General features: G+C 37.2%; 1 protein-coding gene across 1 annotated transcript; it reads right to left on the bottom strand.

Annotated features, from left to right (window-relative positions):
- Window positions 1-20236: 20236 nt before the first annotated feature.
- Window positions 20237-26685, bottom strand: htr1b (5-hydroxytryptamine (serotonin) receptor 1B). The gene has a single exon (XM_015353131.2). The coding sequence runs from the start codon at window positions 26064-26066 to the stop codon at window positions 24912-24914; it is 1155 nt and encodes a 384-aa protein (XP_015208617.2). The 5' UTR covers window positions 26067-26685; the 3' UTR covers window positions 20237-24911.
- Window positions 26686-26831: the final 146 nt, after the last annotated feature.

Below are 26831 nucleotides of genomic sequence, written 5' to 3'. Positions count from 1 at the left end.
CAAATTAAAACATTACATTCTGCCTGGGAAGTGTTTTATATTTAATCTGCTGATAAAAACAGGAAAATGATAAGAAGGGAAATAAAGTGCCTGGAACCAATTCACAGTGCAATGACTGAGCAATTACACGTTAAACATGGCAAACACTGATGTGTTTTTATTTATTTTAACACTGTTCATTGAAAGAATTATGCTAATAACAGTTTTAAATACATATCTGATTCCAGTTATTGTGTACTTAGGATTCCAGAATACTCTTATGAGGCACAGTGGGTCACTGATGTACTTAAAATTGAAGTTGTGTTTTCTTCACAGCAGATTAGATATGGAACTACACGGCAGTATACCTTTTCTTGACACTTTCATTCTAGTCATAGATTGTAGATGTTGCAAATTTTGAATTTGCTGAGGTACATATAAATGGTACCTTTAAAAGATTGTGAATCGAAGGAATATTGTTCTGTGCTAAAAGCAGAACTTACCTTAAAGCACAAGGTAAAGGCAGTTAAACTAAGGTGGCCGTAATGGCACTGTGGCACACCAACATTTTTGGCAATGTAATTCAACATCACTTACCAAAAGAAAAGAAATGGAGAATGACTTTTATATTCATGTGATTGCTACAATTGTCTTTGAGAGCAAATCATTGAACATCTCTTGTTAAGATATACAGTTTAAAAAAATATATTCTATAATGATCTAAACAAATGTTGCTTTAATAATGTTACTTTTTTCCAAATGGATTCTGAAAGCTGTGTGGAACAATCCAGCCCTGCACTTGGGTAATGTGATGCCTGACAGCCACAGCAGGTTTAATCAGAGCAGCACAAAAAACAAGATGAAGAATCAGGAAAAAGTATGTTGTAGTGTACAGTATGTTGTGTTATCAAGAGACAAATCCTAAAATAGCTAAAATATTTGAAAAGAAAAAAAGAGCCACGTATTGTATGCATAAATACTCTAGCTAGACAGCCGTGTACAGTAACCGTAGGGCTCTTGTGTTGGTGGTTCAATATTCTGCCTGTAAGGATGGGAACTGAAGGGAGACAGATATTATTTTTTACAGTTTATAGGTGGACAGTCACATTTTACATCTGCTGCATTCTCACTCTCCCTCTCTTCCTGATCTCTTCTTTTTTTCCCAGTCACATTATCCCATAACCAATCAGACAAAACAAAGTTATATTAACGTAAACCTATCCACAAACTGAAATAGAGAATTTCATATAACTCGAAAACATTGTAAACTGTGTAACGGAATAAAACACCAGTAACAGGGCCTAAGCTTACATTTCTTCCCTCTGCCAATGAAAAAACGTCCACATCTCTCTGGTTAAACACAGAACACCATTACAAACTGTGATTGTTACAGAAACACACCTGAAAACCTGACCATTGTGAATTAGGTAGAACCCATAATATATCTCACAGTCACATTAACACGTAGTCCTTCAGATAAGTAGGGAGTTGATGTTGGTGTCGGCCCAGATGCACCTGGGAGCCAGAAGAAGGGGACTGTGTGACCGGGGCGGAGCGGTGGGCAGATAGACGACACGGAAGCTGAGGGAAGTCAGGCAGGTGTAGTCCACTCACCTCTGGAGAACTGGTAGGCTTGACAGTTAAGCGAGGCATGAAGGCTTGCGCTAAGAAGGTACAGTAAGTGCTTGTCTACTTCTTGGGCCTCCTTTCTCTCCTGAGGTACAGGCGAGTTGCATGGTCTGTCACGATCGTAAACCTCTCCTCCTAAGGACGCTTCCTTGTTCAGAACTCATCCCCTGCACCTGCATTCGGTTCCTGCCCCACGTCCTATAAAAGCCGGGCGCTCACTCTCTTCCAGGCTCTGCATTGGTTCCCTTACCAATGTGCCTGGTCCCATCAAGGTTTTAGTTCCTGTTCCTGTTCCTGTTCCTGTTCCTGTTCCTGTTCCTGTTCCTGTTCCCGTTCCCGTGCCGGTCCCAACCTGGTTCTTGTTTTAATCTCATCTGTCTGTAATGGATCGCCTGGCTTTGGACTTTTGCCCGTCTTGGATTCCCCTTTCGGATTCGGCTCTGGACTGTTTGCCTCGGCCACACCTCCCCCGAACACCAGCGCACCATGGACACACTCCCTGTTTTCATTCCCGACTCCTGCATGCTTTTTTCCCCATGTTCTCCTCACTCTACACCGGATTGTATCGTCTGCATAGGGTCCGGAAAGAACGCTTCTGTTACATGGTACCGAATGAACAGTTTGAGATCCATCTGAGGGATCCAGCAGATAATGACTCTTGTATGTTATTCCAGTGGGAGCGACTGTAGACCCAATGCGCTCCATTATTTGAAGGGGACCTTTGCAGTGGGGGTGGGGGGGAAGTTTTTCATTATAAACATAGAATGTTAGAAATGGGACCCTTCAAAATTCATAGCTCATTCGGCTGACACAAGGCAATTCATCTGAAGAGCTAATCTAGACAGTTCTTGAAAGAAGTCGGAGCATCAGCCTTAACAACATGACTGGGAAGCTTCCTTCGGATGCCCACAAAATGTCCTTGTCTCTTGTGTCCCTGTGGCTGGTTTGAAATAATATAGTCCACTGGTCTGTTGGACGTGAGGTGCCTAGCTCATTACATCATCGCAGGGATGGACTTAGTGTACATATACTGTACATCAGTAATAGGATGGATGGATGGACCAGATGGAATACGCAGCTATTCCGTATTGAGGGGACTAACTTATTCGCATGAGAACATGCAGGGAATTGTAAAGAACTGATAGTAAAAGTTGTTTATCTCTTTACTCTGGTGTGTTGGTTCTATGCATGTGGACCCTGTGTACCTATATATGTGTTAAAGCATATACAGTATGGGGCACCAGGGACCTAAAGCATGCTCACCCTCATTGTTTGTGTGAGTTCTTGAGAGCAGTACGTTGGGACCATGGTAACACATTTGGAGAGACATGGAGTGTGCGTGGGTACACTTCCTTATTAGATCTGCATCAGGACAAAGCTTTTCAATAAGAGAGTGTTGAGTGAGAATTGCATTGATATTCATTTTTTTCGGAACCCTTGCAAGCACTTACAAGACAAAAACTTTGTTTTTCCGCTTCTTACATTCAAACCTGATTTAGAAAACATGTGCATACCGGAGCGCCCACTTGATATGTCTCATCTCACCATGAGAAGCAATTGTAAGTAAACATTGTTCCCTTCTTGCAGATGAGGCTCTGTGTGTAGTTGTTTCGTCCTGCATTGTTGTTTGTATGTTGTGAAGAGTTTGCTGTGTATCTGACTTGATCAGAATTTTCCGTCCCTGAATTAGTTTTGTTACCTACGGATATAAGCATTGCTGATATATATCTTTTAAAAAAAGACTGAATCTATTGTGAAAACACCCTTAATTCCTGTGTATCTTGTTTTATTACTCTACTTTATTTCACTTTAATATTCAGTTGTGTATTTAGCATATCTTAACAGTAGCTTTTTTATTACAGCCTGTAAAATGTTCACTCAGTACTTATCGCTGATAACTGACATTGCAGTCCATCATCTCCTGTTAAAAGAACATAATGTGATTACAAGCAGTAATGGAAAACCATTAGGAAGTCAGTTCACTTTGCTATATTTTATAAAGCTTTTTAAAGGATAGACTAGGTTACAAAAATAAATAATTATATATAAACACCAAATGTGCAAAGGAACAAAGAAGAGGCATTTTACAATCAGAAAGGCAGTGACCCTGAGTTTGAACAAATCCTAATCTGATGAATCTATAGAGTTAATAACAGGACATAAAATTTGCAGGCTGACAGTGAGTGTTGAACTCTTGTTTACATCTCTTTGAGTCAACTGTTGCTCAATACTATCAATAATGATTATTTACCTCTCTTTTCATAAGGTCTTTAATCTAACAATCAAATAGACAAGGCTCTAGGAATGGCAGGGGGAGAGTCCAAAAAAATCTACACAAGAGAGACTCGGGGGTATTACAAACCAATTCATAAGATGGAAGGCAGTGATTATGATGTGCTTGAAATCGTAGAAGCATTGCTAAAGGAGAGCAGTAATAAGGTATTCAGCAGTAGTGGCTACACACTGTCCTGGAGAGACAGGAATAATGGAAAAGAGGGAGGTGTTGCAGTACACATCAAAGAGAGCATAGAGACACAGGACAATGACATAGGTAAATCCTGAATCTCCGAACCTGTGTGGACCAGATTTACAAAGTATATTAAAAAGGTACTGAGAAAAAACATTCACAGCGCACAACATAAAGATAATAAAAATGCTACCATTCTTATACCAAATTCAGATATTTATTATAATTCAATATTTCCGTTCCCTGTATTTCCTGATGTAGAAATGGTTCTTATGGGAGATTTTATCTTAACCCATGTAGTTTTGGGAAAATAAGTAGAAATACAGTATCAGCAGTTGAAACTGAATTGGTAGGCAAGGATCCATTCATACTCGATTTGTCAGACTGCCTGCTAAAGGGAATGCCTTTGATACAGGCTTTTCAAATAATCGAGACAGAAGAAACTGTCTGTGAGCAGACTGCAGTGTTTCTGTGATCGTAATATGGTGCAATTTGAATAACTTGTATATTTTGAAACTCTAAAGTCCTACTTCAGAAACAAAGGTTAATAATTTCAGGAATGTAGTCTATTACGGAATAAAACAGAGTTTGCAAGAGAAGTTATTCAGTGCCCATTAATATAGAAGACAGGGGTAATTCTCATTGACTGGAAAACTCCTAGTGCAACACGCATGCATGTAAAAAGTGATAACACTGGAACAAGTAATAACAGAACAGTATGTTTTTATTCAATTATATGCAAGGTTATGGAAGTCATAACTAGAACTGAACTAGAGGATCATCGGTTTGACCGTAAAAGATAAAGTACTCAATATGGATTGAGTCCTGTTTATTAATGTTTGTTTTTTTTGAACAAGCAATAAAACCAGTGGATACACAGAAGATAACATGATATGGTATATTTAGATTTACTGAAGTCGTTTGTTAAAGTTCATCATAATAGAACAAAATATTTTTAAAATTCCATATATTTGGATTGAAAACTCCTTAATGGATATAAAACAAGAGTACACTGTAGATAAGATGTGAATGCATATTCATACATACTGTAATTTAAGGACAGGGACACCACAAGGATCTCTATTAGTTTCATTGCTCTTCCTATTTTAAATCAGTGATTTAAGATTCTGGTATAGATAGTAAACTAATCCAGTTCACAGATGATACAAAACAGCTAACTAGAAAACATGTCAAAATCTGTAAAGAAAATTCAGAAGGACTTTGGGATTTTGGCCAAATTTTGGACTTAACAAAAATAGACAGGTGACATTTAAGTCAGGTACAGAGCACTATTTACTGGCAGCAAATATATATATATACTGTATTAAAAAACTTAAAATTCAAATCAAGGTATACTGTACAATTAAATAATGGATCAGTAAGACCTTATTTAGAATATTGTGTACAATTTTGAAAAGGTCCAGAAAAGAGCATCTAGCTAAATTACCAGATTTAAAGAAGTGTCATACAGTGACAAGCTAGAATAACTGAACCTTTTTAGTCTTGAACAGAGAAGACTAAGAGGGAACCCAGTTCAAGGATTTTAAATTCAAGGCATGACAGACATCTGAACCCTGACAAGACTGAAGCTATATTGATTTGCTGTCCTTATCGACTTCACAGATGTGTTAACCTTAGTTTGACTATTGAAGGTCTTGGAATCAGTCCATGTTCCCTGGTCAGGAATCCTGGTGTTATTTTTGACCCGAGCTTTAAATCTGAAGCTTAAGTTGCAGTGTTGTGAATGATTCTTTCTTCATCTTTGTAGCATTGTATATGCAAGCTTCCTTTTTTTCCATTTGTAAATATACATTACAGAAGTGCTTTCTGGTGTAACCAAACATGTCCTTCATAAGGTACAGTATGTTCAGACCTCAGCAGCTCAGATCTTACCCAAATCTAAAAAGTAAGATGCACAAACATACATCACCCATTTTAGCTTTCATGTACTAGCTCCCTATATTTTCAGAAAAATAAATAGAATACTTTTACTATTGCCTTATATGCTTTGTATGCCTCTGTTTTTGCTTTTCAAACTTTGACCTTTTTTCAGGTGTCAATACAAGGCTCTGCACACTGGGAGATCTTCCAGTTCAGCGCCTTGTGCAATCTCCAGTCTATATCAGATCTTGTTAGTTAGCCAGTACTTTCAAATAATGTTTTAATACCAACTTTTGTACTGTAGATTGTATTTATTAGATTTATTGCCTTTATTTATGGTTGCCTATCTCATGTTTGATTGCTTTATGGAACAGTGCCTTGACATAAAATGAAAAAAGCTATATAATAGTAATTAATTACTGTATATTGCAGTATTATATTACCGCTAAATAAGGATATTCTGTTTTATATATTCAGTCAACTAAATATGCTCCATCAAAGAATCAAAGTTAAATATGAGGCAGGGGACAAAACTGAAAAGTACAAGAAAGTATATGTACCTCATAGAAGAGGAGGAACATTTCTACTCAGAGAGTCATGGTCTATAGAACAAGATCCCTAGAAAACGTTTTGACCAGTAAAACAATAAAGGGGAACTGCAGCAATACTTTTATATTTCGGAGTGTGAAAGAATCAGCATTGATGAGTGCATTTCAAACCATGATGAGAGTAAAATGTACACAGTATGAGCAAAACCTCCGATTTACATCACAATCAATGAAATTTCCAGGTATGCTCATCGCCATGTTCTGCAATTCAGAATGAGGCTACAAAACACCCGGGGACGTGACGCAGCCTTCTTCCATTGTAAACAAGTAGGCTTGTGAATACATCGTTTTTAATCCAACAGAAATATTGCTCTTGACTTTGAGAAGGTTTTGTCAACAAATACTACGTACTTCTAAACTCTACATGCAGATCACGTTGGAACATTTCTATTTGGTTATTAAAGGTTGATTGGCACTGCTAATGAAAGGGCATTTTAACACTTGTTCCTGGCTAAAATTATACCCCGGTTCTGAGTAATTGGACCTAAATTCCTGTATAATTCAGTTTCTCACATCACTGCCTCTTCTGCTGTATAGCACAGCAGCTGCACAGAGTAGATTAATATATCCTGTTACTATATTCTTCTTCATAATAATAACAATAATAATAATAATAATAATAATAAAAATAATAGTTTTAGAAATGGTGACTAACAGAACATCAGAAATGCAATATCAAAAATCTTCCATGTATAATCTATCATTTAGAATGCTTTACTAGGCAAACATTCTCAGTCAGATCCTTTGTGTATTATTTCAAGATACTACTGCTGGATTTATTTATTCTGCATTGACTATATCTGGCATTCCTCTTGGGAGACTATCTATAATCCCAAATCAAACTGACAATCTTTCATTTCCCCCTGAATAGTAACTTCCAAGTCATACACAGATGATGAGACACATCCTGCTTCAGTAAAACATTTGAATTTTAGTTTGGTGTCCATTAAAATTGTTATGGAAAAAGGACACACTATGTGGTCCTCCACTTCAATATCATCATGATTGCCATTCTTGTAACATTTCATATTTACACTGATTTTCTACATTCTGCTGTATGCATCCTTAACAGATAACTGCAGTACCTCAGATTCAATGCACCTCTGCAATACACACTTTTTGCATGGTCTACCATGGGTTTTTTTTCCACTAATGCATATTTATTGTTCTCCACAACATATTAATTGATCTCATTGTATAATTTATTATGTTTGTAATGTACTTTCTAAATTGTGTCATCTGCTTTACTGTACTGTACTGTGTTTGTCCCAGGTCAACAGTGCTAATAAGAATTCCAACGTACTGTACTGTTAAAAATCTTAACATACATCATGTCGTTTTTCAATACGTAAAGCCCTGGGGGCATATGTGCGCTAAAATTCAGCATGGCTTTTAACTAGACACTCACTCTCAGAGTGTTTCTGTTCTTGGGTGAGTACTGCAGCTCTTCAGCTTTCGCATTTCACACTCTCATATTACATTTGAACAGAACAAACAACCAAATAACATTATACACTACAAGGCAATCGGTGGGGATATGCCAGATATCTTGTGATAATATACACTAGGAGAGTTATTCCTAATTAAAAAGAGAAAAGCCAGACAGCTGCTGTACTATATAAACCTCAAGCACCCCCGGTCCCCACCAGCTCATCCCCAGCACTATGGAGGTGGTCATAATTTATGACTTTATAGATAAAGTCAAGACAAGCCAGGATGATGCAATGATGTCAGAGGATGGAATGTTGTGGCTCCAGCAGAGCATCAACAATTTTTAGCTGCTGCCATACCAGGGAACAAGATCAATCTCTGATACTGCAAGAGCCCAAAACTGGAATCATCGTTCAACAGAAGGTTTAGGCAGAAGCATGGAATGTCATTGTGTAGAATACTGGACAAAGAAGAAATAACGATAACCATAACCACGACTGGAAACTCCCAAAATATGGAAAGATCTATGTTGATATAAAGCCCCCTCTACAGCATATAGGCATAGGATGGGAAGAGTTGCATATGACCGCAAAAACGTAGGTTCAAGCACAGACATGTCTTTTCCATATAGTAAGGTAACTGAGACAGAGTATTATGACACTGTATGGGAAAAAGCAAAGTTTTTGTTAATTGAAACTATCTGATATAATGTGAATTTCTTTATGTATTCAAAGTGGGAGAGAGAAAGAGCAATGACCTGTAAGGAGTTTATGATTGCAGAAAATATGAAAATGGCCCATGGCATGTGTTGATTGCTGAATGGAGATTTGTTTAATCTTTCTACAAATTGACAAGTTGTAATTGAATGCAGACCTATAGGCTCCAGATGCAATCTACAGTGTATAAGGGGTACAACAGTGTAATTTAAAACTTGAAGTCTTCGTGGAAAAACAGACTTTCTTCAAGTGCATGCCAAGAAACAAAAGTGTGAGGATTTTTCTGAATCACCTCCTTTAGTTGAAGAGGGGATAGAGTGCAGCTGACTCTGCATGATAAAGACCATGTCCAAACCGTGTAATTTAGGATTAAAGAGTCGAAATGTAGAGAATATCTGCATGGTGTAAGACAATAAACCCGTCCATGCTGATTTCCCACTAATAATTATGATAATTGATTGGATTTATATGTAATCTGATATTCCAAATCATCTAATGAGAGGAGTATCTGCCAAGTGTTAATTGTTGCAGAATTTCAAAGCTTACAGGTGGCTATAACAACTGCCAGTAAAGTTACAGTGACTTGGTTGTTTGTGTTGACACATCGCTTACATCTTGCAGACAATGTGGGGAAGCAATATAAAAGGTTAGGCTATATATTATACATATAAACAATGTTAACTTAAAACTGTATAATGCACTAGTTAGGAATTATTTAGGATATTGTGTACTGTTCTGGTCATCATGTTACATAAAAAATATTACCAGTCCAGAGAAGAGCAACCAGATGTATTCTGGGACTTAAGGGAATGTCTTACACCAACAGGCTGAAAGAACTGAACCTTTTTTAATTTTGAGCAGAGAAGACTACAAGGGGACTTCACACAATTATTTAAAAATTCTTAAAGGCATTGGCAAAAAGAAGGCACCAGATTTCTTCAGAATGAACAGTGAAACTAACCAGAAGACACTAGTGGAAACTATGTGGAAATGCATTCAAAAATGAGAATATGAAGCACTTATTTGCCAAAATTGTTGTGTGAATATGGAATGAGCTATCCAGCCATGTGGTTAAAGCAAATAGATTGGCTTCCTTCAGGAAATACTGTATGAGATTCCTGGATCAATTAAATATCAAGTGGGCTTTCTGGAAACCTTTCTTATGTTCATTTTACCTGGCTTGGGAAAGAAAAATATACTGCAAATTCAGCATAGTGTCTAAGTATCAAATTCAATTATTTATTAAGTTACAAGGTGGATTACTAATGCAATATTATCACAAAAAGGGAATTATGTTCTAAAAATGCCAATTTGGTTTCAATACAGTAATTTTACTGAGATAAGAGTATTGCATTTATGAAGCAAATACAGCAGAATTATCTTTAATGAAGCCTTTGACTGCACTCCTGAAAATGTTGGGTGATCAGGGTCATCAGCTGGAGTGCAATTAAGCCTCAAACAGTGTGCAAAATATCTAATTTTGTTACCGCTTGTTAGTAAAGTACCAGTAGTGGGCCTAGGAAGATCTGTCATTTGAAATATACTGAAACCCACATGGTTATCTGACAGCAACGTAGCTTGTCATAATAGCAACACACCTCCGTCTCAGGGAGGGCATTATAGACTCCAAATTCTGTTATGGTTCCACTTCCTCACAGCCAGAGGGCTCCTCATCCACTGTTTGTTGGCCCGGATGTGCAGCAGAGCACAGACCACGCAAACAGCTGTAGCCAATCATGGACTGAGGCTCCACTCCTCCCCTCCTCAGCTTTATATAAACTGTGCTGTATTTCCTTTTAGTGCTTATTATTGTAATCTGAGGTTTGAGCTCTGAACCTTTACTTACCTGAATTTTGGTGTACCTAGTATTCTGCTTCTTTCCTTACTTCCTAATCCTGTTCTGTTTCAGCTCTTATTCTTTTTCTTGATGTTCTTTTCACATGATGTCTACTGGTCAGTACCTGTTTCCTTTCCCCTGCTTCAAGTGTTTTATTTCCCTTCCCGGTTCTTGAGTCTGCCCTCTCCCTGGACTTCGTTTGTGGGCTTGGTGTCATAGAATTCTTTTAGAGCTCCCCTGTCTGTTAGAACCTGTACAACTGTTTAGGCAGCCATTACAGGTTCTTCCTCTGCTGTAAAACAAAGAAAGTCTGAGTAGTAGCCCGATATTCTTCCACACCAGGGCATCCTGGGCCTTGGCACCAGCCTGTGACAGACCCTACCTGCAAGCTAGGTAACCCAAGTGGTTCCCTTCTCAAATTAAACCAAAATAAACCCACAGCACAGGAAAATGCTAAAAAAAATCCCAACCACCTCTAACACCACCCATACAGTTTAGTTATCAAGAAAGCTTAATTGCACCTGTGTGAGAATGTGAAATACAAAATCCTTTACCAGCTGCCAGGTAATTACTGTACATACTGTAAATCACCTAGTGTGGCTATTTACAACAATCTCCGGGCTGTATAGCAGACTCTAGAGGCATGTCAGTGTAACTGCAACCCCTTCTCAAGCCGGCCTCGCACAAACACAAATGAAGAACCCTTCAGTTTAATTTCTTGTAGACCTGAAAGAAAAAAATCTATAAGGAGAAACAATTCTATATCCTAGACCAAATCTCTGACTTTGCCCCCACAGCTGATCACATATGATACAAAGTGTTAATCACCTATAGCTGTTCACAAACACAGTATTTAAAGGAGAATCACAGCCACTTACATTAGTGTACACATTATAGCTGTTGTGCGATGGCCAGCTCAAGCAAGGTTCCCCCTCAACAACAACTACTAGCAGGATTGTTCCTACTGTACATATAATTCAGCTACTGTATAATCTTCATTCATTTTTTGCCTAAAACGCCCAAGCTCTCTGCTTCATCCATTTGACATGCTCAGGACTGTTAAGCAAGAGTAAATTAAGTCAGGTAATTTCCTTTCCTTTGAAACAAACTTCAGGGGTACCAGGAACCAAATGCAATATCAAAGACTAAATAGAAAATTATAAGGACTTTGAGGGTAACATGAAAGTCCCTACTTACTTCCTTTAAGGATACTGTGTGAACAGCTGTAATAACCTAAGGTGAATCCAGAATGATACCTACCCAATTTGAAATTCATCGTCCGTTTTCTGAAGAATGGGAGTTAGCAGTAAGTGACGTGCTTTACAAAGAAGTGGCTACCCATTGAGAAGATAAAGGCTGTTGCTGCAACATGTAAGGTGCAAGCCTGAAGCAGTTTGATTGTGTGTGTGTGTGTGTGTGTGTGTGTGTGTGTGTGTGTGTGTGTGTGTGTGTGTGCGTGTGTGTGATTAGACTTGCCAGCTTTAAGTCAATCAGTGCAGCAGTTTCCAAGACAATGGTAATATGAATCTTGTGGTCAGGTGGATATTTCTGATTTACATTGGAACCTCGTTTCTCCACATTAACTATTGCAACTAGAATAATACCATCCAAATATGTGAATACAGTAGTTGTTGACCAGTTTCATGTTGATGGTAGGCTCAGTAGAATCATATTGACCACATTTGAAGTAAATGAACCAAATAGTTTGTAAACAGCATGATCTAAGCTTTAAGTTAGTCAAGCAGTTTTTGAACAGGACAGGTCTGTGTGCTCTCTAGTCTACTTAAAGCTACAGAAGTCAGGATGGGCTCTCGCCCAGTGTATTACTGTGATCCTGGTTATATATTCCTTATATAATATAGATATTCTTTTAACGCCAAAAGCCTAAATAATAATGAATTTTAATATACTTATTATTTTTTAAATTATATTTTATTATAAATGATCCATATTAAAAAGGATCTACCTAATCCATAAATATCAGTATTTTGTGTAGAAACAGAAGAACAGTTACAAACCATCTTGCCCGGGAATGCTGAAAAGAGCATCGGTGTTGATACAACAGAGGCACTAATTTCAGGATTTTTACTTTTACCCTTTTTATTGCAAACAATAGTATCTACCACTTCTAAACTTCTTCTGTTTTTTTATATTAATATTAATTCCGATCAGCATTTTTTTTTGTCTTTCTGTTCTGCAGTATCATCATATATTTCCTATAGTGCACTCCTCTATTTGGAAAATGATTTCTTTTTGTTTGGCTTCCTGCTGCAACCTCTGTACCGCATGGGGAGAGTGAACACCTGTGCACACAAGTCCCCCAGAACAGCCCTCTTTCAGTACCATTCATCTTTCAACACCACTACAGGCTCCCTCGATCCTTACAGGAGAGGCAGTGCCAGTTGCAGGAGCACCTGGGAGACGTTTACATAAATATCCTTCTTATTCCAGCCCTGAAGTTTAATCCCGTGTAAAAACACAACAAATTGCTCAAATAAATAACACATTATCCAGTGTGTCGTATTACCTCAGGTAACATGTGTGAGAAAATTAAAATCATCCTTAAATCACCCTTTCTTTCCGGAGGCTTTGCAATACAGTCTGTATCCCCCTTTTGCTTCGACTTGAATCTCGTAGAGTCACACAACACTTATTTCTCCTTCTCCCTAGGTTCGTGGGTTAGGGCAAAATAGAGGAGGGATAAATTGTGAATAATAATGTCAGAGCAGCTCTGTTTTTGAACGAGTGTACTGGCTGGGCAGAATAAGATCAGCAGGTTCCAGAACAGCTGCAGCTGATCTCATGTGCGAGAAGCAATAATCTCCTACTGTATAACCATCAACAAGAAGGAAGCTGGTGAGAAATGGTTGTTAGAGGAACCATTTCTCCCCAGAATCAGCATTTTGTTCCGTCAGCATAATTAATGAGCAAGGTATTGATTTTTTTATTTTGTTTTATCAAGTGAACTACAAGGGCTAGGTATATCAAATCAAACATACTGTACATTACATATTCTCCTTAAGGCTACACCTTCAAAAGATCAAAAAGTAACTTTGTGCTTTATAATACAGAGCGTCCAATTCATTTTTACCATAAATTTTACAATAAACTCTAGGGTAAAGAAATCACTGAGGTCATAATATTTTCTAGGATACTATTTAATTATTCATTTGACATTTCATTTTTAAGATATAATCACGTCTTTTAAATACATATTTTAAATGGTAAATGCAAGGCTCGCATGATTTGTTTAATGCATAAAAGGTGAGTCATGCATCATTGGAGCAGAAAAATCATTAGACTAATTAAGGGGTACAAAGGGTATGATTTTCAAAAGACAAATGTCAATTACAGACCACACTTGTTTTTTAGAAAAGTAGAAGTATAAAATATGCATACACTTTCTGAACATACTAAGCAAATTCCAGTGTGTGGTGAATATAATAGTACTGAAATACATTATTTCCTGTTTCTCAGCAAGCACCATGAAAGGATTTTTTTTTTCTAATTAGACATTAATTAATTTTGCTGTGCTGGATCCAGCTCATGGCAATGTTATAAAGCTTTTTTCACTCGGCACTGAAGTTATAAACAATTTCTGAAAAAAAGTCACCCTCTTCCAATGATGTTCCATTTTTTATTACATTTTGGCCAGAGAATTGTTCTGCAGAAAATCAATATTTTGTTAGATTTTCGGGGGGGGGGAAGACATCAGCTACGAGATATGATGACTCCTTTCTTGCTAATGAAAAGAGTATTGTTGAAAATGCTTCTGGAGAGATTAATTGAGGTATTAACAAATAGGGGTTTGTAGAAACTAATGTAGGATTGTGCTTTGAAATAATATACAGTATATACTGTAGAGGCCTGTGCTGCAATGGTTTATTTTGCTTTTCTCGTGGTGAAATGTTAAAGTATCAATACGTAGGACATTATTACCAGTTAAACAGGGGTGAGAAGATAGAGGAACACTGAGGCTGTCGTAAAAGCATCTTAGAAAGCCAAGGAAAGCTAAGAGGAGGAAGGATTTTAGAGTGTTATACACCAAAGAATACTGGTAGCTGGATCTGACTGTGTTCACACAGGTACAGCAGATAAAATGTCTGCTGCAAGTGGTATTCAGACATTTCAAGATCTATAGCACCAGGAAAGTGGTGACAGAAACAAGTGAAGCTGAAATCTCTTGGTCACAGACCCGTTGCCTATTTCTGTGTTGCTGTGGATGCCTGCAGGTATAGCATCCACAGCAACACGGTCACTAGGCAATAGGTTTTATTAGAGCAGCAGATTTCATAGCACATACCTTTCCTGCCAACAGCCTTTCACTGCACTTTGAAGAAATTGTCTTTCCTGAATTACAGCAAAAAATGTTCCAGGACAATGATATGTCCTGTATGTCATTACGTATGTAATCAGTTTCAAATGAGGTTGCTTTGACAGCCTCTGCAATGACAATGCAGTTATCAACATGCCCTGCAATAAACAGGTTTTATAAAACTAGAGTGGTTTATTTTTTTAGAGATGCTTTCCAGCATTTTATTGCTCTGTAACATTTTCTCTTTTAATTAAATTTTGACTTTAAAGACTGACTCTTTCGCAGACAGATGGTGCATCACAGACAATGTTGTACCCTGTAATTTTTTTTCTGTTGGAATATTCATGATTTCTCTCCCACTGATGGCATGAAAGGTTGGAATGGGCATGAAATTGGATTTGTACATTGAGATTTTTCTCTAGCATCACTGGTAAATTGACATGAATTTCTGACATGTGAGTAATTCGCTCAATATTTAAATAAAGTGACAGCGTGTTTAGTATTTTTAAGACAATGGGAATTTTCTATGGGGACAACTTTTTATGCTAATTTATGCTCCATAACAGATGATCCGTGCACTTTCACCTTTGCCCTGCTAATGTAAAACAGAACAAACAATGAATAACAGCATGGATAAATATTTTAACATATTTAACACAGAATGTGGCAAATTTTAAGGGAAAGAAATTACAATGACATGAAATCCTTGTGTAGATATTATCAATACATATTCATCTGAAATCCAGCTAATACTAAAATTATTTCTAGAAATTACTGGAGCTTTTCATTTTTCTTTATCTAACATTTTGTATAGTTCAAGCTGTGGATCAGTACTGCATGCTTGATAATGCCTAAAAAATATTTAAATCAGTAAGAATACAAAATTCAGATACCAACTGTTTGCATATTATATTTCTTATACTTTGATACAACCATACTGTAGGGTTGCATCAATCAAATTACATGTTCTTTGATGGTAGAACTATAAGTCAGGGACATTTCCGACATCTTTCGTGCGTTGGTGATATTAACCAGTAATTTAAAATGTATTTTCCCAATGCTCGGCAGCTTAAAGCAACAAGCTGTGTGCCTAATGATCCTGCTCCCAATAGTAAGCAATAACCAGCTCTCAAAACCTCCATGACAATCACTTAATATGCCGTGGAAGTACAGTCTGCTGTTCCCTTTTTATCACTGTGTGGTGGACACTTCTTATCTGGCCTCGCTTCCTCGGGCCCTGGGAGCACTTCATTCTCTCTGGAGTCACAGCAATCGAACTGTTAAATGTGTATATTCAGACACTGCGCGGGGCTGTTTAAATTGCAAGGTGTCTTTATACTGGGCTGAAAGGGTGTTCCAGACTGCATTTTCATTTTGATCTGTGTTTTGAAAATGTTTTTTTAAGACAATTTCTGTCAATGAGAACTGTTCCAGTTATTTTGTTATTCGCATCACAGGTGCCTTTTTAGAAGCAGTGCGAGTATAGCAGGAGGGAGAAGTATTTGTGGATGTAGAAGTAATAGCAGCTGCAGTAAGGTATAATACTTCAAGTCAGTATGCAGTAAGAGCTGAGTATTGACTCCACTGGGGACAGAGAAAACATCCTGCTTCATTAATGTATCCATTATCAGAAGGCTGATTACCATGCTGAGAACTGAAGCAAGCCAAAGGCAATGGGGGTAAGGCAGAGGACTGAGAAAAAAAGTAAAAATCTAATGGAACAGTGAGTAGTCATCAGAACATGTACAAAAAGTGGTTACTCTAAAGTCCACGCTCCTGCATTTTCTATTTCCTAGCTATAATGCTGAACCTTCGAACCACTTTAGGCAAGACAGTCTTCCAAGACCTAATAGCAAATAGAAAAGTGAGGGCTTCTTAAGCTCAGTGCAGATGACTGCTCTCCTGCTGGGAGGCAGGTCAGTTCATAGCAAGCAATCAAATATAATCCACATCTGAAAGGAAACCACACCACATGGCTAAAGTTCCTGTGATCGTAGACAGACCATGCAGACTCCACATAGACAGACACTCGAGACTGGGGCTGCACCAAGGGTACCTGGGACTGTGAGATAATGTTGCCAACAGTCACACCACGCTACAGCTTTTTCAGTTTTCCTAATCATGTTCTAGATGTATTAGATACAATCCATGTTTTTTTAAAGAAAGTCTCTTCCTCTCAGGATCAGGTATATCCTGTGTGACTTTCATAGGATCCGAAGCTCTTTTATCTTATCTTGAGTCAGGCGGTGTTTTCCTTTTTGTTTGTACAGATCTCCGTAATGTTTAATGTTCTCATCATGAGAAACATCACTTACATCTGTATAAAGGTCTTCCCATAGGTCTGATAGCCACATTTCCATGAGACCACAAGCTCATACTGTATGTCCTGTGCTCAAGAAATAATAGGCTCAGTGAGTCAGGATTTGCACAATTATGTTGTTGTTATTATGAGCTTCCAAGCTACTTTACATTCATATTCAGTGTACTGAAACCTGTATGTTTATTTATACAGCTGTAAATTTTCCACCATCACCAGGCTAATAAAAAAGAGAGTTAATAGGAATGGGTATAATGAAAGGAGAGACTAATTTACAAGCACGTACAAATGTATTATTTATTCTCTGGTATTATTTCAAACCCAAGCAATTAGCACTTTTGTGTTATTTATTGTGTTGAGGAATGACCGAAAACAGGAAGTCACAGGTTTCTGAGAATAAGCATAAGCAATGTGTTTTTATAGGCATCAACTCCCCAATTTTACACATCCTTCTGACGTTCAGCAGTAATTGAACGTAGACATTGACATATTGTTTAAGGGTCCTGCTGTTATCATATTAATTACGATTTGTTTTGCTTACCTGTTATCACTCCAAACACATCCCAAGTCTATAAGAAATGAGAAGGAGGTTTTAGGGGGGTCCTGATCTTATTCAGATGTGAGGTAATTATCTCACTCCTCCCATTTGCCTGGTTGTCAAACATTTAATTAGATTTTAAATATCAGAGCCCTTTGATGATCTTCGATTCCCACTTATAATTGTTGTAATTTACTTATTGATAAGACAAAAGAATAGGATGCCTTCTTCCCTGCAATCAATATTCAATGTACAGGTATATAATGTGAAAAAATGGGAAATATTATAAATGTGTACTTTATTTGATCTATATACTGTACTTACAAAATGGAACGGATTCAAAGAAGTACAGGAACATTAACCTTGAGCCAATGAATCGAAAGGGTCTTGAATATACTTGGCCACCAATTTTTGGTGCACATTTATCTTGCACATTTTGGTGAAGATAAATTTCATTCCGATCTCAAAGAGATTATTCAGTCTACTTACTGTATTTCCTCTGTGCGTGATTGCATGTGTTAATGTCTGTCATTAAAATGGACACCGGGACCAAAGATGTTCAAAAACACACAAACATATTATACTGTAGGTAATATAGCAGGTTAAAAAGGAGTGAGAAAAAAGCTATTGAAAAAGAACAGATCACATAGACTGCTTTCAAATAACAGGATTAACAGAACCAAAGAAAACTTCACAATAACTACAAACTGAGTGTTTTGGAAGAAAAGCAGATTTCAGAGCTGTTGCTGATAGTGTTACTAGCAGATGTTTTCGAAGTGTAAAAATACATCTTAATGTCACAAAGCTGTGAAAACATGGCGCTGCTTGGGGAAACGTGTGCAGCTGCAGCTTTTACTTTCAGATTTGTTTGCTTTGTGTCCCCTTTAACCCTGAACAATGAACTTCTACAGTCAAATGTCTCTCGAATACAGATACTGTATATATCAAAAACTAATACTGCAAACATCCGTGTTTATTCGCATCTTCAGTTTTAAAACAAACAAATCCCATATACATTATATAGATATAGATTAGAAAGATTGGCAGCAAGCCAACAGAGAGGAAGTTTTTTCACGAACAACATTTTAAAGTTTGAATAAAATTTAAGTTACCGGTGGTACTTCTTAAACTATATAATGCATTTAAAGAAAGGCTACAAATGAGGGGAGGCCATTCTGCCCTCTAGCCTGTTGTAACACTTAATAACTGCTTGTTACTAATAAAAAACTAGCAGTAATTAAAAAAACACAGGATCTCATCCAGTCGGATCATAAAAGATGCAAGGTATCGACAACACAGATGAGCAGCTTGTTCCATACTCACACAACTCTTTGTGCAAGGAAGGCGTCCTGCCTTCAGATTTAAATCTCTGCTTGGTGTTTTTCTGTTGATTCTGAAGAAGTCAATAAACAATGCCTTTCAAGATTTTGAATTCTTGAATCAGGTCTCCTCATAGTCTTCTCTCTTCTCAGAAGGAAAGGAACTGCATAAGGCTTATGAGTGGAAAGACTGTGCTCTTTCTGCTGTACAGTGTAAAATTGACCTCTATTTTCCATTGCCACTCACTTGCTGACACTGCCCCCCATTTCTGGGTCTGGGAGTAAAAAGTTTAAGTTCATTTACGCCTGTCAGTGTAGGAAACTCCTTTATGCCTGGGAATGTATTTGGTCGATCTTCTCTGGATTGATTCCAAAGCAACAGTATTTTATGTAAACAATGATAAGTGACAACATAAATAATTCAGTGTATTTTCCTTCACATATTTCAGTAAGCCAAAATGTACTATACATCTTGTATATCATATGAAATACAATCACGATGGTCAAAGTTGAAGTATTATTTGCCACGGAATACTGGCATCCTTCTTGTTTGTTATTTTTGTTTCAAACTAATAAGGTCTTTTGAGTTATACTGAATAATTTGTGTGGTACATTTTACCTTGAAATGGTAATGGAAGAAATACGTCCACAGCAAGCATTACTGTTAATGACAAACTGTATCTTCGACATTAATTACAAATGTTTGTGAACTGGAAAATATACTTCTGTATCCAAATGTATATCTTAGCACTTTAATACTGTTCTAAAAAGATTAATATTGATACATGGGATCTTGGGATGACACGTCTCCCACATAAAAAGATGAAATCATTACAAAATACTAAAAAAATTATATCAGTCCACCTCAACCTTTGTACTTTTCATCTGTATCATTATAGTTAAATTCGAGACATATTGCAAAACAAATTCATACCACGCTTTTGGATGCTTATTCACAATAAAATGTGTCATATGAAGATTTACTTCACAAGACAAGATGTTACCTGTCTTCAGAAACATACTTGACAGACGTTTTAGGCAGACAGTTTTGGAGCTTTGCTTATAAGCATCAATGATACACATTATACAGTGATAGTTACAGTACAGGATATGATCATTTAAACATTTCAGATCCATTTCTAGTTATTGAAAATTCTTAAATTTGATATCTCAGATCTCATTTTAAATTTGAAAATCATACACTGCTTAATCAACTTTATCTAAGCTTCGTTATCTTTGGCTTCTTATGACTCAACACAACACACTCGGCACACTCTCCCAGAAAACAGTATCTTTACATCCCATATTAATTCTTAATTCTTAAATATCTGTCCTGACGGGTAACAAGCCAGTGCAGAAACTGTAGACATAAACGATATGCATTTTACCTTTTTGTAAACACAGTTACAAACAGTCCATCCATGAAGGTGTTGAAAAACCTTGTTTAGTTATTGACTGGTTAATAAATCATTTTTTTCCCCAGCAGACAGGCTCTAAAAAGTGATTGAATGTTTTTGTTGCATTGTAAGTGATAACCTGCAATTCACTTTCATTTCTGAGGGATTAACCTCAGTTGTGTACCTCCTTGTTTGCTTGAACTCCACTTCTCAAGTAAGGATGTACCAAAGCATTATTTGTTCTTAAGGAAGACCAACCTTAAAAATTCACGGTAGCATGATTTCCCAGATTAAATGGAAACTTTGACTCACTTGACAGTCGCAAACCATTCTTGATTGTAGCATTAGAGACTTCTTGTTTCTTCCCACTATCTAATACTGCATTTGGAATTTGTTGTTACTGAATGTGTTCAGACTTTGACTATATCAAGGTCAAATTTAATGAATTAAATAACACCAAAGCACCCTGGACAGGCTCAGATTACACTTTGTTCATGATGAATCATTTGTTACCATTTTAATACAGATGCACATACTGCCTTAACAGCTTTGCAAAACATACTCATAAAACCACTTGGCCAAACAAATCAATTCCATTTACAAAGCTGTAAATGTGACAAATGTGGAAGAAATAATACAAAACAACCTTAATACAATACAGTATAATAAGAGCATGATTGTAATGTTATATTAAAGTTTATAATACTGCCTTTAATATCTTAGCAGGTCTTCAATCATAGTCCTCTTAGTTATTTTGTTAACATTGTCAGATTTTCATCTACTGTATTCTAGTTTTTTAGTTTGTATTCTGACACAAGCAGTGCGTTTTATGAACATGATCAAGGATCAAAGAATGTGCCCTAAAATTTGGAGTTTATTGATAATCTATTATACTCAAATTGCATTTACAAGTATATGTGTTGTTTTTACTTTGCTAAGACAGTGTATGTATGTTCTCATACTACCAGAAAACAAAAGCAATACCTTAAAATATGACATGTTTTTTTTCTGTCTGACGAATGATATACAGTAGGAGGTTAAGCCATCATTAGCTTGGTCTCCAAAAACCTTTTCCATTTAACTTTTAAGAACACAGCTAATGACAAAAACATGGTTTGATGGAATTTTACTCAGATACAAGAGCTGAATCAATCAATATGGTTTTGGTGCAAAGAAGCATTTATTATACAGCAGCTCTTTGTATGAAAAAAATATTCCCATTACACAGTTACCTGACTCCTGAATATGTTTCATGAAACAAAACAGTTTTCTTTACACAGTAAATCAATACATACAAACATTGAACGTTACATACATTTGGCACAGTTTGTATTCATTCTTGCTGCTGTTTGCCTTTCATAAACTTTATTTATCCCTGTATTTCAAAGCAGTCTAAGTGTGTTTGGTCATTTCCACAGATTTTGTAGCACATTGAGCCTTGCACTCATTGGACTGTAATGCAACACAAATATTCAGTTAAAGGTTTAGTTAATTGATTGTTCTGGGGAGCTTTAAAGTTCCTCATGAATCTATTTAGTCTTTGGAGGTTTCCTGCTATTTGTCAACTGAGACAAAATTAAAATGTACAATGTCACACTATTATGAAGACGAGGTGTTGGGTTTTCCAATGTGTTTTACATCCAGTAGAAGATAGTCTTAGAAAAACTGTTTTCACAGAAACGCAAAGGTACACACAAAACACAAATTAACCTCCCTCGAGAGCAAAGCTCGAGTTTCCCATACAGTACATACTGTGACATGGGTGAATGTTCTTCATGTTTAAATGACCATGTGAACACGTTTCATGTTTAAGGTGAATTCTTGCATGATTCAGGGATGGAATCATGACAGTACATTATGGGTGGAGAAGAACATCCGATTAATGAACTATTATACACCCAGTATAGAATGTGTCAAGCAGGCCTGTCTAAACTAACACGAACGAGTATGAACATCATTATGGCAGATTAAGATCATTTTGTGTTATCATGTGTTAAATGGTCATTTCAAACAGCATTTTTTGAACAATTTTTTATCAAGTACGTTTATGCTGTTAAAATCATAACTGCGTATCTGTAGTACAGACTATTGCTAAAATACTGTACATAACACGGGTAACATACAACTGGAGAAACGTTCTCTATCACAGGGCGTAGATTTAAAAAAGCTTTGATGTCAAATTTAATGCGGCATTTCCTGTTGTGGAAAAGAAAACGGCTTTTAAACACTTGTGGTAGAAAGGTAACCTTTCCTAAATAAATGGAAGTTAATGAACTATTTTCAACTTTTGAATGGATGTTCAAAAATAGCATACTAAATTATGTGTACTTCAAAGTTTTTCGAGTAATTCGTTTTAGGTTGGGGTGCAATACAGTGTATTGATTGCGCAGCACAGATGGCCGCTACAACAAGACCGCAGTGTTTCAGAAACGCAACAATTACCCGTGTGTGTCACAGCAGAGATCACGTGACAGGCCTTGAGCCGCTGCGCAATCACACTTCAGGTGTGAGTGAAGCTACCGATGTCAAGCACGAAGAAAACCACGAAAATTACATGGATGGCACTTTTACACGAATTTCGTTTGCCACTTTTTAGTGTTGAATTGTACTTCGGTATGCCTATACGTGGAAAACCTCCCTCACACCTGAATTAGTCCATAATGGACCGAGGTCGTTTGAAAAATGTGTTCTCAGTTGGGATTTTAACTTTGAACAGTTCCTTAATCATCTTTTTGCGAAGTGTAATCCAAAACGCATTCTAGCTTTGAAACCATTCTATTATCTGAAACCACCAAACAGCTCATCAAAATGTTTGTGACATGCGTGATCACCCAGAGCTTATCAAGAGTTAACGACACCATACAGCACAATTGTTAAAAATAATGTATGTTTCAAGCATGATGTAGCAACGGTTATAAGTCAACATTCACCACAAAAGATTATTATAACTTAAAACAGTTTAGTAGACGGATGTATAAAATGTAAACCTTTGCCATAATCTCCCGCTAGGTAAACTGTCTCAGAAATACAACTTGATTGACAAAGTGCGAAAAAAGGCAAGCATCGGTAATATTTGCTTTTGCTTGAATGAACCTAATTTTACAGTCGCGATGTCGATAACAAGTGCCTTCTGAAAGGACGGTGCTTTCCAGAGAAAAAATGTTTCTGCACAGTAACACTTTTCCTGAAATTATTTGATGTGAGCACCAAATAACCCGAAGGTAAACGAAGAAAAAGATACAGTAGCTAAAAACGGGCCCATGCTATCACGTTGACAGCATGCCAGTGGAAATTTGATCAGTATGGAAGTGAAAGAAATGAACAAAACCCGAATTATCTTACAAATGTGCAGGTGAAAACCGAAACAAAGTAAAAGTGAAAAAAAGAAACTGTTCGTTTGCAGGTGAAACGCGATTTGAATCACTTGTAGGCGGACCAAACGTGAGGGGGACATGTTTTCTCGCAACTCCTTGTCTTAATGAGGTACTGTACATACTGTACTGTATGAGTGTCAAAATAAAACACATTATAAATACAGTACGTGCCAAAATAACTTATTTATCCGAAAGTTTCACCCTTATGGAAATGACATTCCAATCAAGCCTATTTAAATATTTATACTAGTAATTCAAACTGTTGAAACGGCCAGGATGATATCTGCGGATCAGTAAGGTACTAGCAACCAAGCAGACTAGATGGAACGAATACTGTAGTCTGCTCTTGTTTGTAACCTTCCTTACATTCATATACAGTATAATTTCGCAATGTTCCAACAACTGCATCATTTAATACTATTTAGGTAATTAACTGGATACTGTGTTTTTCTCATACGGTTATTCTGATTTAAAAAAAAACTTTCTATTACCCCATAATATCAGTGTTTTTTCAACGTGTTATTATTGGCTTTGTCGTAAGCAATTCACTGCATCGACGAATTTCGGCAGCGGGACGTGTACTCCTCACATGCTTTTTATCTTCCACACAAACAATGACTTTTAGATCTTATGTATCAATTATCCCGTGTAGTAATATTTATTTTTTTTCTATTTGATACCATAGTCTTCAGAAACCATTGTCATTAAGCATCATCTTAATGTTTTAAACACAAATATGTGAATGTGAAATTATTACCAATTCAGGTCTTATACAGGTTAATCAGAAAATAAAAAAATGCGTTTAAATATGTTTTAATGCTTAAATGTCTCAGCCCTCTTACCCCTAAAAATCAACCAATTTTATTCCTCGGTTTTGGTGATGTTTTTATTACCTACGTTTTCCGACGTTTGCACGTCCTAGTCAATATCTATATAATTAGACTAGGACCTAAAATGCATTTAATTGTCGTGGTGTTTATTGTCAAGTGTATAGGATGATGTTCAACAACATTTAACACAACTGATGTTGCTGTGGATCCTACCTTTTGACCTGGAAAGCCATTACAGGATTTTATCCCTTTTTTAACTTATTCTCCACAAACTCATGACCTGCAGCACCTAAAACGAATGAGTTTTTGAAAAGCCTGTTTGAAATCCTCGTTAGACATGGTGTATATGATGGGGTTGATTAAAGAATTGAGATAGCCTAGCCAGGTGAAGAAGTCAAACAATTCTGGATAAAACGTGCAAGTCGCACAAATAGGCACCAGTAAGGTGAGAATGAAGAATGGCAGCCAGCAGATTATATAAACTCCCAGGATGATTCCTAAGGTTTTGGTAGCTTTTCTCTCCCTAGCTGCGGAAATTCTCTTCTTCTCTAAAAGCGCGTCGGACACCGTTACTTTTACTTGGTTTAGATTAACCGGTGACCCGGTGTCGCTAGATGAATTCTCCTGAGTCCTGTAGTTCAGGGACGTCGTTGAAGCCACAGACCCTGGGGAGTTAGTGATCAAGTGAGCCGAAGTTAGTCTTTTCCCCGTCTTTTTCGGCGACTGTTTTAAGATCCTTGTGCGGGCTTCCACATAGATCCTCCCGTACAGGGCGATGAGCAGCAACGTGGGGATGTAGAAGGCTCCAAAGGTGGAGTAGATCGTGTAAAAGATGTGGTCGGTATTCACGTAGCAGCTGGTTACTTCTTCTGCCTTGACCTGACGCCAAAACAAAGGCGGGACAGAGATGGAGATGGCGATGATCCAAGCAATTGCGATCATCCCCGCTGCCCTCGCGGGGGTCCGCTTTTTGGCGTACTCAACAGCGTCGGTGATCGCCCAGTAACGATCCAGGGCGATCACGCATAAATGAAGGATTGAAGCGGTGCAACACGTTATGTCTGAGGAGAGCCAGATGTCGCACACTATTTGTCCTAAAGTCCAAGTCCGGCTCACGGTATAGAGAGCGCTCACAGGCATAACCAGGATGGACACTAGAAGGTCAGTTACAGCCAGCGAAGCTATCAGAAAGTTCGCAGGCGTGTGTAGCTTCCTTGACTGATAAATAGTAGCGATAACAAACGCATTGGCTAAAGCCGTAGCGAGGGTTAGGAGAGATAAGGTCACAGCTAAAGTTGTCTGGAAAACTAAGTTCCCTTCTTTTTCTTCAGCCTTAGAGCTGTAATTCACATTGGTATCATTCGTTGAAATATTCAACGCTTCTCCGTAAATGCCAGGTGATAGTTTTAATTGACTAGATTGCTCCATACCTTAGTATTGTGCAGGATAACATAAGATTAGAAATACAGCAGTATTATTAGGCAAATATGATAAGGTTTGTTACCTATTACTAACGACTTGAAAGTCTTAAGAAACTAAGTAAATCTAAAACATTTAAGTGCTTTAACCGTAATTCGTGAGCTGGATATCAAGAAGCGTGCATGGAAATAACCCTCTCCTTTAGGGTAATTTTTTTTATCGTAAAACATGCTTCTTTGGCATCCTTTGCAAACGTAACTTGAACTCCTCGGGTTTTATACTGTAGCCTATAATCCGAAGAAGTAAAAGCGATTCATGACTTGGAAACACATTTTCACGAAGCATTCTTAAACAGATTTCTGGTCGTTCTTCATTTTTGCATTCAGCCTCTAGTCATTCGTTTCCAGTTCTATCAAAGTCGATCAATTTCAGATCTGATGAAAGGAATTCCATTTTATCAATCAAATTCATTGCTATATAAAAAGTACATCACATACGATATTGATGTGAAAATATGTCAGCCGAGAGTATTCCCTGCATGTGCTTTGTAAGTCCATTCTTTTATCTAGATAGCGATAGCTCCTTGAGTACCTGAAAAGTTATAAGGTTTTGCGACTAAGCACTTGCCTTTATAAAGCCCTTTCTGGCAGAAAGCTAGGAGCATTGATTGCAATGGTCCTTTCTCCGTTCATCAGAAAGGTGTCCTCTGGGTCATAGTGCCTGACGGAAAAATCCATTAAACGCTGTATTGTGCTTATTACAAAAGCTTTCAGC

The sequence above is a fragment of the Lepisosteus oculatus genome, chromosome 2 (genome assembly GCF_040954835.1).
Source record: "Lepisosteus oculatus isolate fLepOcu1 chromosome 2, fLepOcu1.hap2, whole genome shotgun sequence".
Taxonomy (NCBI): domain Eukaryota; kingdom Metazoa; phylum Chordata; class Actinopteri; order Semionotiformes; family Lepisosteidae; genus Lepisosteus; species Lepisosteus oculatus.
The sequence above is the reverse complement of the archived record's forward strand: the minus strand, read 5'-3'. Positions and strand labels throughout refer to the sequence as shown.

What these genes read in the sequence shown, in the direction of transcription:
- htr1b (XM_015353131.2), bottom strand. Translation starts at nt 26,066, where the DNA reads ATGGAGCAATCTAGTCAATTAAAACTATCACCTGGCATTTACGGAGAA.